This window comes from Arvicanthis niloticus, chromosome 6, assembly GCF_011762505.2.
Source record: "Arvicanthis niloticus isolate mArvNil1 chromosome 6, mArvNil1.pat.X, whole genome shotgun sequence".
NCBI classification, from domain to species: domain Eukaryota; kingdom Metazoa; phylum Chordata; class Mammalia; order Rodentia; family Muridae; genus Arvicanthis; species Arvicanthis niloticus.
Genome location: NC_047663.1, coordinates 15,995,439 through 16,008,621, shown reverse-complemented (window position 1 = coordinate 16,008,621; position 13,183 = coordinate 15,995,439). Strand labels below are relative to the sequence as shown.

At 44.0% G+C, this 13,183-nt stretch overlaps 1 protein-coding gene across 2 annotated transcripts in view; it reads right to left on the bottom strand.

Annotated features, from left to right (window-relative positions):
- The window catches only part of Ern1 (endoplasmic reticulum to nucleus signaling 1), a 91,725-nt gene that overhangs the window by 17,332 nt on the left and 61,210 nt on the right, over positions 1-13,183 (bottom strand). For both annotated transcript variants that reach the window (XM_034505933.2, XM_076935599.1), the window contains 5 exons: positions 10,289-10,390; positions 8,912-9,173; positions 7,048-7,126; positions 5,845-6,010; positions 1,316-1,434 (listed from right to left, as the gene is read on the bottom strand). In XM_034505933.2, the coding sequence (XP_034361824.1) occupies positions 1,316-1,434; positions 5,845-6,010; positions 7,048-7,126; positions 8,912-9,173; positions 10,289-10,390 (728 nt within the window). The remainder of the gene's footprint in view (positions 1-1,315; positions 1,435-5,844; positions 6,011-7,047; positions 7,127-8,911; positions 9,174-10,288; positions 10,391-13,183) is intronic.

Sequence of the window (13,183 nt, the reverse complement as noted above, 5' to 3'; positions counted from 1 at the left end):
AGAACATTTACTTAGATATTAACTGTTCCAGAGTGTTTTAAAAGGACAGTTGTGGGGCTGGAGTGGTTAAATTCAGGTACTGGTGGAGTGGCTCAGTGGTTAAATTCAGGTACTGATGCTGCAGAGGATCTGAGTTTGGTTCCCAGGACCCACATCAGGCTGTCTTGCAGCCACCTTTAACTCCAGCTTCTAGCCTCTTCAGCCCTTTGTTTATACCAGCGAGATGGCTCAGTGGCTAAAGACACTTGCCAGTCTGACAATCTGAGTTTGATCTCTGGGTGAAAGAAAAAAAAGATTTCTGCAAGTTGTCCTGATTTTCACACTTGTACCATGACATATATGTACGTACATACACACATACACACATACACACATACACACATACACACACACACACACCAATGTAAAAAAAAATTTCAAAGACCCCTTTGCTCAAGCTCAGATGGTTAAATATAAAATTTGACTATGGCTACCTCTGAGTATAAGATTAATTGTATTCTCTTATTTTTTTCATTATAGTTTTGTAAATATACAATAATAAATATTCAGGACTTTAATAAAATCTTAGAGCAATGCAATTCAGGAACCCTATTTTAGAAATCAGCCTCTTCCTCCAACTCAGCTACTATTATTGGTGATGAGCAGAGACACTGTGCCTTGAACTTAAAAGACTGTACTATTCCTCTGCTTTTAAATAAAACCTAAAGCCAGCTGTTGTGGTACCTGTCTTTAATTCCAGAATATAGGAGACAGAGGGTAGGTAGATTCGTGAGTTCAAGGCCAGCCTGTTCTACATGGTGTGTTCCAAGAGTACTATATAATGAGACCTTGTTTTGAAAAACAAACTACATACATACATACATACATAGATAGTCTCTCAAGTGATTTGTTAAACCAGATGACCCAAAATAGTAGCTCTCATTCTTCAAAACCTCCCTAGTCTTCTCCATTCTTCCTCCCTTCTCAGGAAAGCTGCAGGAGTTCAGGCCTGAGTAGCTAGCTTACCAAGGACTTCAGAAACCTCCAAGTCTCCTTTGCTGGCCATGCAGGCCACAAAAGAAGTCTCCCCGACACTCTGATATCTGACCAGGAAAGCAATGGGACACACCAAAAGATGGAGACAAAACACCAAGTCTGAGTGCTTTGAGGACTCAGCTCCCAGCTTCTGCTCAGGGGCCCTTTCTACTCTATCCTCCTTGGCTTCAGGACTAGGGATGCTATGAGAAGATCTGGGGTGGACCAGCAGAGGCCCTGACCTGGCTCCCTAGCACCTGTTGTTAGGAGGAGCTAGAGCTACTGCTTCACTACCACTCACTTCCTCAAAGCTCCTTTTGTCCGAGTCAGCAGGGATCACATTTTCTCGATGTTTGGGCAGGTTGTTAGGAAATCTCTCCAGCATCTTGGTGGATGCAGACAGAGGAGTTTCATGGTGTCCTACAAGAGGAAACAAACCTTTAGTGAGAACAGTTTCCAGGGAGTGGTAGCTCTCAACACAAGATTTCGGCAACTCTCTACCCTCTGGGGGGGGGGGGGGTCTTTCCTACAATGCAATCTCATATCTACACAACGAGAAAAAGGTAAAGGCAGCAACTAGAGAATTAGTATGAAAACAGAATCTTTTTATTTCAAGAAAGGGTTTCTCTATATAACAGCCCTGTGCATTCAAGACCTGGTCCAGGATAGCCAGAGCTACATAGTGCAACCCAGTCTCCAAACAAACAAATAAACAACTCAAAAACATTCCCTGTCTCCAATAGAAATTTTAGGGCTGGGGAGACGGTTCAGTCACTAAAGTGCTTGTGAAAGCAGGAGGACCCCTGTTCAATCCCCAGAACCCACATGAGAAAAGTTGGTGAAGTGTGTGTAATCCAACGGGGAGATGGAAATAGGCTGATCTCTGAAGCTTGTCCCACAGCCAGTCTAATGGAATCCGTGAATTCTAGGTCATGAAAGACTCTGTCTCAAAAAGCAACAGAGGAATGACAACTGAATGTCCTCTAGTCTCCACACAAACGCACATGCACACCCGCACACACATGTGAAATGTAAATTTTAAAAATAAAACAAGATTGACAGCATAATGCAGTCTTCTGCTCTTTTTTAACGACTTACTTTTAGTATTAACTATATGCATGTGTGTGGGTATGTGCAGTGCCCAAGCATAGAAGACAAATTCCCCTGGAGTTGGAATTATAGGTGGTTGTGAGCCACTTGACATGGGTGCTGGGAACCAAACCTGGGTCCTACATAAGAGCAGTTTGTGCTCTTAACCACTGAGCCACATCTCTGGCCCAATACTCTGCTTCTTTTGCAAATAAAATAACTTGTGTGGGTACATGCTTTCAACTCAGGAAACAGTGTGATGCTCCAGAGTTCAACATGTCCTTCCATTGCTTTCTCTAGTGGCATCAGTCTATCACAGCTACCGAAGTCCCTTCTGCACATTTCCGGAGCTCAGGCAGAGTTCTAGTCCTTCTCTTGAGCTACACTTGAGCTTCCACCTAAGGAGTGGTGAGGACCTGAGAGAATGGGAGAAGTAGGTGCTGGCTGGACAGGAAGAGTGATACCCACTCACTTGCCACTGTTCTATACATACTAGCTCATGACTGCCTGGGATTCAGCACACCTCCATCCCATTGTCTAGTGTGTGCAATAAAAAAACACAAAGTAACTAAAATAAGGAACTGGAGTTTCACACCACAGAGCTTGAAAATCAAATGATTCTATACACAGGCTAAAAACGCCCCAACTGTTACCCTCCTCTCTGTTCTCTCACTGGATGAGCTTTTAGCCTGACTCAGGCTTTTACTCAGTATTGTTTTTTCTTCTTTGTGGCTGTGTGTGTAGATCACAGGTCAGCCTGAGGTATCTTCCTCAGTTGCTTCTCTGCCTTAATTTTATTAAAAAAAAAAAAAAAACAAAAAAAAAAAAACTTTTTTTTTTAAAGACAAAGTCTCTCACTGACACTAAAGCTGAATGTTTCAACTAGATTGGCTGGTCAGTGAATCCCAGGATTCTCCCCTTTCTGCCTCCCTACACTTTTCAGTTTGTTTTTTGTGACTGCATTTCTCTGTGTAGCCCTGGCTTTCCTGTAACTCATTCTGTAGACCAGGCTAGCCTCAACTCAGAGATCTACCTGCCTTTACCTCCCAAGTGCTAGGATTAAAGGCATCCATCACGCCTGGCTTACCTGGCTTTTCACATGGTTCATATCCTCTCACTGTAAGCACTTCACCTAGTGACTCGTTCTTTTCCTCAGCACTCACTCCATGATCTCCGCAGTACTCCTGGAGATCTCTTACAGTCTGTGTGCCATGTGTACTAAAGCACAGCCTGACAGGAACTAGCTAGAGCTTGCACTTCTTGATTTGGAAAGTCCCTCTTTGATCCCTCATCTGAGACCTCAATCTTTTCAGGTTTTTGTCACCTACGGTGTGACATGGTTCTTTCAGGGAAACCTACTTTTGTTCTGAACCATCACAAATTTTCTCATGCACACCAGAGCCTGCTGAGGCATGCTTTACTCTACAAAAGGGTTTTCTACATGTGGCTGCCTATGTCAGAACTCTGCGTCAGACTTGGTTTCTGAACGTGAGTAACCATGGGTTACCGCAGCCAACCAACAACAGGAATGATCAACAGCCAGGAGAAATAAAGCTGTCCTTCCACAGGCCACCCTGCATTACAGTGTCCTGTCTACCTCCTTCCCTGATGTCCCACTGTTGAGAGTCCTACATGTCTGTAAGGTCTCCTACCAGTAGACTGCTGGAGAAGTCACTGAGAGTCCTTATAAACAGGCTCCCACTGAAGAAGAATGTTCAGGAATATCCCACTGTATTCTTAGAACCTATCTCTGCACGCTTATCCCAAGGTTCTTAAACATTTTTATATAAATAGTACCCAATCTTTGTGAATTATCAGTCCTTAAGCAAACAGGTCCACACTCTGAAGCAAAAAGCACAGGGCCAGCTTCTGTCTGGAACTTCTGCATTGGGTCACCAATGGCAGTTCATGCCTGTTTGACAAAGCACTAGGGGATGTTGAACACCAGGTCAGGGTCACTGCTGGGGGCAAGAATCAGAACAACAGATCACACTTTTTGATTTAATTAGATCCATTTTACTTTCAAGATGAATGTGAAGGTAGACTATCTTACAGTCTTCCACAAGAACCAAAGGCTTATCTTGACATTAACAGGTATAACCGGTGGTCCTGGTCTATGAGAAGATTGTTATATATTTCTACTGCCTTATTTTAAGCTGACCAGCTACAGGGTTCCTCAAAGGGGACCTCAGAATTGTGAGATCCTTACTTAGCCACCTTTTAGAAGTTTGTTAGGCTTCCTAGTTGTCTTACTCTGACAATTTAAAGAGATTTTAAAGGGATCTCCTTTTCCGATTCTGCCATGGGGACTCCTCTTGTACATTTTTAGTACTTTCATACACACTTCCTTTGTGTTACTTCTTAACCACTGCCAGGCAGTTTATGGGCCCTTAATTGGTACATAAAACCGAGTAGCCTTGTAATTTTAATGAGCTCTGCTCAATTAGCTTTCCCTTCCCATCAGCATGCATCCACTCGCATAATTTCTCAAACTACTACTAAGAAGAAAAGAGTTATTGTATTATTTTCCTTGCCTATAGAGGAGAGAGAGAGAGAGAGAGAGAGAGAGAGAGAGAGAGAGAGAGCTATAAAGAATTAAAAGGCACAAAGAACAAGGTTTTTCAGGTGACCCGCAAATGGGATGATTAGAGCTCAAGCACAAGCAGCTTCCCCTGAAGCACCTAGGGACTCACATTCTGGTCCAGATCCACTGCCGGGCAGATCCTGCTGCTTCCTGGGCCTGCACTTTCTGAGCTACCCATATCTACTCTAGTCTGCTGGGACTCACCTCCACCTCTCAGGTTTAGGCTAGGTCAGCAGAATTGGTGTGTATTGTCGGTAGGGGGCACAGGAAGGAAAGATCTGATTTTGCTCTAGTTACTTGGGATACTAGCCAGGGACACAATCACCATCACCCTCACTTCTGCCTTTGTTTGCAATACTCACTGCCTAGGGGTGTCATCTCAACCTCTTATCTTTGTAACCAGGCCTTCAATTCAACCCCAGGGTCATGGATAGCGATGGCAGCAACAATGAGAAGAAAAAAGATAAAGGCCAGGGTACAGCCCAGAGTCAAAGCATGCTCAGCATCCTAAGACCCTGGTCTCCACCTCAGCAAAGGGAAAATATTATGTGAGAGCGTAAAGAAGCCAAGCACTTGGGAAGCATGGATGGAATGAGTTGAGGGTAGCCTGTGTAACACAGTGACACTCTGTCTCCCAACAAAATGAAACAAACCAAAAAATTAGACTGAGGAAAAGAAACTCTGCTACAGCCTTTCTGTGATGGCCCAAGAATAACTCAGACTCTTCATGGCTGTTGTTTCTCCTCAGATTGCACACGTATTTTGCTTTTACTTCACAACTGTCAATCATCGTGTATCTTAAACTTGTCCTGTCTAGCCTCTTAGCCACATTCATTCCTATCCCAAATGACAAACCTCAGAATAGAGTGGAAATAACAAGGGTACCACCTCACAGGATCACTGCAAGGAACAGGGAGCAGCCCTTGCCTGAAATTTACACCAAGTGTTTCAATCTTGGAGAGAAACTGGTTTTTTGAGACCTGATTAAGCAACCTGGAACTCTAACTCCTTGGAAATAAAGATTCCCAGGCCTAAACCACCTTGAAATGGACAAAACACACAAGGCATTCAGAATGGAGAGCAGCAGTACACCAGCAGGGCTGGCCTTTGCCCACCAGGAGGCAGTATGTTACTGCCCAGCAAGAAGCAGCCCTTACCTATGAGAAGCCAGTAATTCCTCAAGTAGTTCAGCTTGCTCTTCCCTTTGAGTCCAGGGTCAAACTTGAGGTCTGTGCTGGGGGTGATCACACACTCTCCTTTGTCTCCAATGGTGACACCATCTGTCTGGGGACCTTCCAGCAAAGGAAGAGTGCTGCCTCGAGGCTGTGGAGATGGGATGCAGAGAGTTTCCCTAGGTCCTGCAGCACATCCTCTCAATCACTGTCCCCTAGAGGGACAGTTGTGGCTCCTGCAGCTCAACAATCATCAACCACCAAAGCATGACACAAAGATCCTGGGACCAGGCAAGGAAAGCTCTACTGACATCTTTTCAGACTTTTTTGTTTAAGACAGAACTCAAGTAGCCCAGGCTATTCTTGAACTCCAGATTCTCCGGTTTCCATCTCACAAGTGCTGGGATTACAAGCATCAATTATCATATCTGGTCCTGCTATGTCAGATTTGTACGTTTGGGTACCGAGAACCAGGAAGAACATGCATTACAGAACTCCAAGAAGCTATTATTAGAAATTCTATAAAACTATGCAAGAATCTATATGGTCACAGATGACATAACTGACAGTGTGGAATTAACTGCAGACACAGATGAGTTATGAGAGTCAGGAGTGGCCTCACTTCTATTGCAGCCAACCAGCTCACCAGGCAGACAGTATAAAGCAACCCAGGCACTAGCACATCAGGAGTGTAGTATCCAATCATTCAGTGAGAGTGTGCAAAGCAGGCTGGAGAAGCCTCAGGAGGCATGGAACTGCTCACAAAGGGACTGAGCAGGGAAAGGAAGTGAGAGACCAGCAACTGGAGCTCAAAAGAAAGAATGGGGAAGTTTGGGTGGTCATGGAGACCATGTGCTTGTCTGGATCATGAAACCTCCCAAAACTAGCAAAGTGGTAGCCAGGCATGGTGGGAAGAAAGCCTGAGGGTTAGATCTGAACACAAGGCCACGGGGAGCATTTCCTGGCTTCAGGAAGCTGCTTCTGTCAACATCTGCTTTCAACGAAGGATGTGGATTTGTAGAAGCTGCCCATGATTCATTCAGCCCTGCATCTCCCCTTCTTAACCAGATGTTTACATAAAACTCAATGTCACGTTTTGCTTAAAAAAAAAAAAAAGAAAAGAAAAAAGAAAGAAAAGGAACAAAAGCAGTCAAGTAACTGCATCTTTGGGTCCCACAGTTGACTCACCACGACAGCAACCCCCTCATGAACCATTGAGGGAGAGGCATATAGGCTGGTGGAGTACCTCCCCACATACAGAGTAGGCCTGAGAAGAAACCAGAAACATATATTCTTAAATCATTTTATGTCCAAACCCCATAAACTGTGGCTTTTAGGATATCAGAAGCACAGACTCAAGCATCAGCTGTCACACATGGAGGTGGCAGGGGTACTATAGAGTGACAGGGGAGTGGGACTTCAGGCCCCAGCTTTCCCTGTCACCTACAGAACAGGAAGCCTCTTTCCTGGCCTGCAAATGCCAGGACTGGACTACCCTGAGTCCAGTGCAGCCTGAGGAAAGGGTTGTATCGATGACGAGCAGGAGACTGAGCACTCAGCACCTGCTGCCAGTTTCTCTGGGACAGAGCCAGCACCCTTTCAGAACAACCACGCTCAGCATTGCCGTGCTGCTGTGGGCCTTTTGAGGACTTCAAGGGTTCAGCAGAGGAACAGGGAACTGTTCCATTCCAGATGCTGAGAGCAAAAGGAATGTACAAGATACATAAACCAGGAGGGTAGTGCACACCTGTAATTCCAGGATACGTAGCATATTTGGGGCCAGTCTAGGCTCATGAGAGCCTATCTCACATAAAGAAAACAAAAGAAAAAAAGAGGAAGACAAGAAAGGAAAGAAAGAAAGAAAGTCTAATCCAAACTGAGTGCTATTTCCTAGTAAGGTGCTCCTACCTGAGATATCAGAGGGCTGTCTAACAGCAGCATGGAAACAGTGGAGCCATGCCTACAGACCTGTCTAATTACTGCTGCCAGGAGCCTTGCATCAGCCTTCTATGAAATTATCAAAAATTCTCTCTACAAATACCTGACAACTAAACGGTGTTTCTCTGTAGACAACACTTTCACATATATGATTATACTTCAACTTCTCTACAAACCTACGGCATAGGAAGATTTGAGGCCTAGCCTGTTAAGTGACCAACAGGCTTTCAACAGGTAGAGATGAAGGATACAAAGGACACTACCTGCTGAGTCTTGGTCACATACACTGTGACACTTTTTTTTTCCCTGATTTTTAAAATGAGTATGACATGTAATAAAAATTTAAAATATACAGTCTTATACTACAACGTACTCCTCATATTTTATAGTCAATGTTCAAGAAGTCCAGGTAGGTAGGCACCTGTAATCCCATCACTTAGGAAGCTGAGGCCAGCCTGGGTTAAAACTTTCTCTTCAAACCCACAAACATAATACAGAACCAGAGAGAGGAAGAGAGAGACAGTAACAGAGATAGTTTGAAGTATAAAGGGGTACCACATGGCTTGCACTCTGAGGTTTCCATATGAGCCAGTGTGGGTTTTTTTTGGGGGGGTGTTTGTTTTTCAAGACACGGTTTCTCTTTGTAACCCTGAATGTCCTGGAACTCCCTCTGTAGACCTTGAATTCAGAGATCCACCTGCCTCTGTCTACTCCAGCTGGGATTAAAGACATATACCACCACCACCTGCCAGCTCAAAACAACTAAGTGTTGACTCTTTTTTTTTTCTTTCTTTTTTTTTTTTTTTTTCTTTTTTGGTTTTTCGAGACAGGGTTTCTCTGTGTAGCCTTGGCTGTCCTGGAACTCACTCTGTAGACCAGGCTGGCCTCGAACTCAGAAATCCACCTGCCTCTGCCTCCCAAGTGCTGGGATTAAAGGCGTGCGCCACCACTGCCCAGCTCAGTGTTGACTCTTGATGTTCTACATGAGCTCAGATTTCTGCCAACCCAGTGACTCCCGCAGAATAGGGTATATTACACTGTAGCAGTCCCAGAATGGCAGGGTTGTCCTTTGCTGGTTGTCCTGTCCTCATCTGTCCCAACGCCTCCAACTCACATGAGCTTGCTCTTGGCCTCTGTCTCCTTCGGGAATGGGTATTTCCACTTGGTGATGCGCCCCACTTCCCCAGACATGAAGGTCAAGTAGCGTAGAGTCTCCACAGCAACGTTGATGTGCACCACCTTTCTCAGGCCCTCCCGCTGCCAGACGTAGAAAGCCACCACAGGAGAGGCATAGTTTTGGATCCACAAGACATCTCCAGATTCACTGTCCACAGTTACCACCAGTCCATCGCCATTGGACACAAAGTGGGACATCTCTAAAGATAAAACAAAGCATGTCAACCACATTCTGCAACCATGACCTCTATTCTCTTGGCAAGCTGCAGTCATTTCATTAAAGTGGAGACTTCTAGAATATTCTCAGGTCACAAGACTTCACTGATTTCCAATAAAATCTTCAGTTTCAAGACACTAAGAAATGCCTGGCTTATAAATGTAAAACAGGCTTCTTTTCCCACCACCCTGCTTTTTTTTTTTTTTTTTTTTTTTTAAATTACGCTATTAATAAGTGAGAGTAAATGTTGAGGGGAAAGGAGCTCATGCAAATGCCAACAACGCTGACATTTTATAGCAATCATTGAAAACCTGGGCACTCAGGGACATTGTGTGAGGTCCTGAGCCAGAAAGAATAGTCAGACTTTCAGATACCAGTGTTAAGATAATAAACTTAGGTTGCACAGTTATCATCTGAGTTGCAGAATGTGACAGCTAGAAGTTATTAGAGTATAAGCCATATTTAAATGTGGACTGCCTTTTCTTATTGTGGTACTAGGGATTGGACCCAGGAACTTAAGTATGCTAGGCAAGATTTTTGTTGTTGTTTTGTTTTTGAGGCAGTCTCTATGTAGCTCTGACTGCCCTGGAACTCACTATGTAGACCTAAAAGGATTTTTAAGAGTCATTTATTTTATGAATACAAGTAAATACCTGCATGTATTTATTTTTGTGTATCACATATTTACGTATACCATGTATTTATGTGTATCACTTGCGTGTCTGGTGTCCATGGGGCTAGAAAAAGGCATTTGATCTCCTGGAATGGAGTTATAGGCAGTAGTGAGCCACCATATGCTAGAAACTGAACTCTGGTCCTCTGCAAAAGCAACAAGTGCTCTGGGCCATCTCTTCAGCTCTCTGGAGTGGCCTTCTTAATGGAGGTACTGATGCCATAGCCCATGTGCTGGTAGTACATTCCTTCCATGATACATAAGGACTCAAAACGTTTGCCTTTCCTTTTCTTTGGCTAAAGTTATCACCCTAAGCCCATGAAAAATCCAGAACTTGGTGATAAAGGGTTACTTTTTTAAAATCCTGCTTTCTGGAGTGATCATTTCTACATGAGAAAGGTACATCCTTCCACCAGCATACTTACTGTAGTCCACGTCATCTTCAGGCAGTGAGGCTGCATAGTCAAAATAGGTGGCATTCCAGCGGAGCTCCCGGGTCTTGGTGTCATACATGGTGATGGTATATTCTGGAGAATACAGACTAATTGGTTACCACGGAGGTGCTGTGGAACCTACTGAGGTGTCATACAGTTACAACAAGAATATTTTCACTAAACTGCATCAAGGCTATCCATGTGCAAAGGGAAAGAGTAGGTGGAGGACTGAAGTCCCAGACAGAAGAGCGACCCTGACAGAGACAAGTCGCCCTTGCTCTGCTCTGAAACACAGTTTGTAGAATCATTAGCCATGCAATGGCTGTTTTTATCCACTAAGTTTCTGAGTTCTTTATTGCACAGTAAGACATAGGTAATATTAGAAGTGGGTACCTAAGTTAGGCAGTAGTGGTGCATATCTTTAATCCCAGTACTCAGGAGGCAGAGGTAGGTGGATCTCTATGAATTCAAGGCCAGCCTGGTCTGCAGAGTGAGTTCCAGGACAGTTGGGGATACACAGAGAAACCCTGTCCAAAAAAACAAAACAAAACAAAAAACAGAAGAAAAGGAAAAGAAAAGAAATGGGTACCTAGAAGTGGAATGGTACCAAAACAAAAACCTAAACCACGTGGCACTGACTCTGGGACTAGATGGCAGAAGGTGGGAAGGTGACAAGAGATGTGGAGACACAAACTTGAAAGGACAAGTAAGGAGGCCACCGTGGGAAGCTGAAAGGGGTAGGTAGTCCAGTTATGAGCTTATAGCATAGACACAGTAAGGCTGCTGCTTGCAGTCACTTGGAACTGGACTCAGCAATCTAGCTAACGAGACCTGAGGCAGCAGCAGGAAGTTCTAAATGGTTTTCCCAACTGTGTAAGACATGCTACAAGACAATGAATTCAAGAAGAAACCGTGCCAGTTTCAAGCAGGAGACAGAGGAAATGGAGCTCAGGATGACTCTCCAGTTGGAAAAGGCTCATTTGTTTTTTAAAAAGGCTGAATAGGAAGTCCCAAGTTATCAGCAGGTGGAAGAGAGTTCCAGGTCAAGGTTAAAATCAAACTCAGGTGAGTCTATAATATCCTTCTTGGAGATCTCAGGAAAATGTAGGCTGATACTTTGGAGGCCCTCTACTAACTAGAGTTATAAGAATGCCGGCTCACGGCACTCTCACATTCTCAAGTGGACATTTGTGGTATGGCCTTTACCTAATAGACTAACTATAATTCAACATATGACAAGCCCACCAAGTTCTTAAAGGAGTAATATTAGTACAATAATCGGATAGTAAAAGGGAGTGGGATCCAGGCTCCCTACTTTTAACAAGGAACAGATTGAGAAAGCTATAAAACTAGCTGTTTTTCTTTTTTTTATTCCTATAGTTCATTTAATTATATTTCACGTGCATTGGTGTGAGGATGTCAGAAGCCTGGAACTGGAGTTATAGGCAGTTGTAAGCTGCCATGTTGGTGCTGAGGATAGAGCCCAGGTTCTCTAGAAGAGCAGCCAGCAGCCAGTGCTCTGCTCTTAACTAATAAGCCAAGCCATCTCTCCAACACGTCTTTTAAAATTAAAAAAAAAGTATGTATACATACATACATACATACACACACACACATTTTTCTTTTAGCTGCAATGTGTGCCTGACTATATGTTTGAGCACCATGTATGTGCAGTGCCATGGAGGCCAGAAGATCTGATCCTCTAGGACTAGAGTTACAGACAGTTGTAAGCTGCCATGTTCGTGCTAAGGATACCACATGGGTGTTAGTAATTGAAGAGAGTTCCTCTGAGAGAGCAGCCAGTGCTCTTCAGTTTCTCTCAAAGAATAGAACCAAGAGCCACAAAACAACATAGGAGGGAACCAATATCCAGAGTTAAAACTGGGTCCCGCAAAGAATGTTTTCTGCACCCCAAAGCAGGAGAACCTGAAAATACCTGCCTGGCTGGATTCCAGAATTACTCAGGACCAGCATCCTTCCCTTTTCTGCTAGTTTCTTCATCAGTACTCAGAACCCTGTGCATGGTAGGTAATCACTCTCCACCTAGCCACATCCTTTACCCTTTGTCCTTCCCTTCTGAACAAGAATGTTTATCACAGCCATCCTGTCTCATCATTGTACACCAAGTTGAAGAAGGGAAAGGCACAAGAGGAAAACACCCTCCTCCCATCCCTCTTGTTTGTTTATTAGGGTACAGTTTCCTGCAGGCCAGGCTGCCCTTGCACTCACATGCAGCTGAGGCTGCATCACATTCCTGATCCTCTTGCCTTTACCTCCCATGTGTTGGGGCTGCAGGTGGGCACCACTATGTTCAGTCTCCAGATCAGAGGATCCTCATCTTCCATCATGCCTGATACAGATGCCAAGACACTGGGTTTTGATTGGATTTTAGGGATCTTGGGAGGAGGTGAATGAATTTTGTATGTGGGGAAAGTTGCACGACTGTGGCCAGAGGATAGACTATGTAAGAGTCACTGAACAGGACCATCATCACTTCTGTCTTGTAAAAAAAAGTGGCTTGCAAGACACTTTTTTTCTATCAAGCTTTGTGTTTGTCTTCCCTTGGCTCTAGACCTGCTTTGATCAAATGACTGAAGCAGAAGAAGGCTGTGTGAGACATTCTAATACCCACATTTGCCCAAGAAGGAGCCATGTCAGAAAATACAGGCTATTCACTATATGTATGGGGTAAGTTTACATGGAGATGAGTCATCTCAGCCTGAAGAGGAGAGATCTGTGTGTGGAGCCCTCCTGAATTCCTTAGTCAAAGCGTTAGGAACAACAAAATGGCCATTATTATAAGAAACTAGATTAGGCGGCTTATTACGAAGCAATAGATAATGGAACAATGGCTTTTTGGATTAAGTACATACATTCCAACCAAAG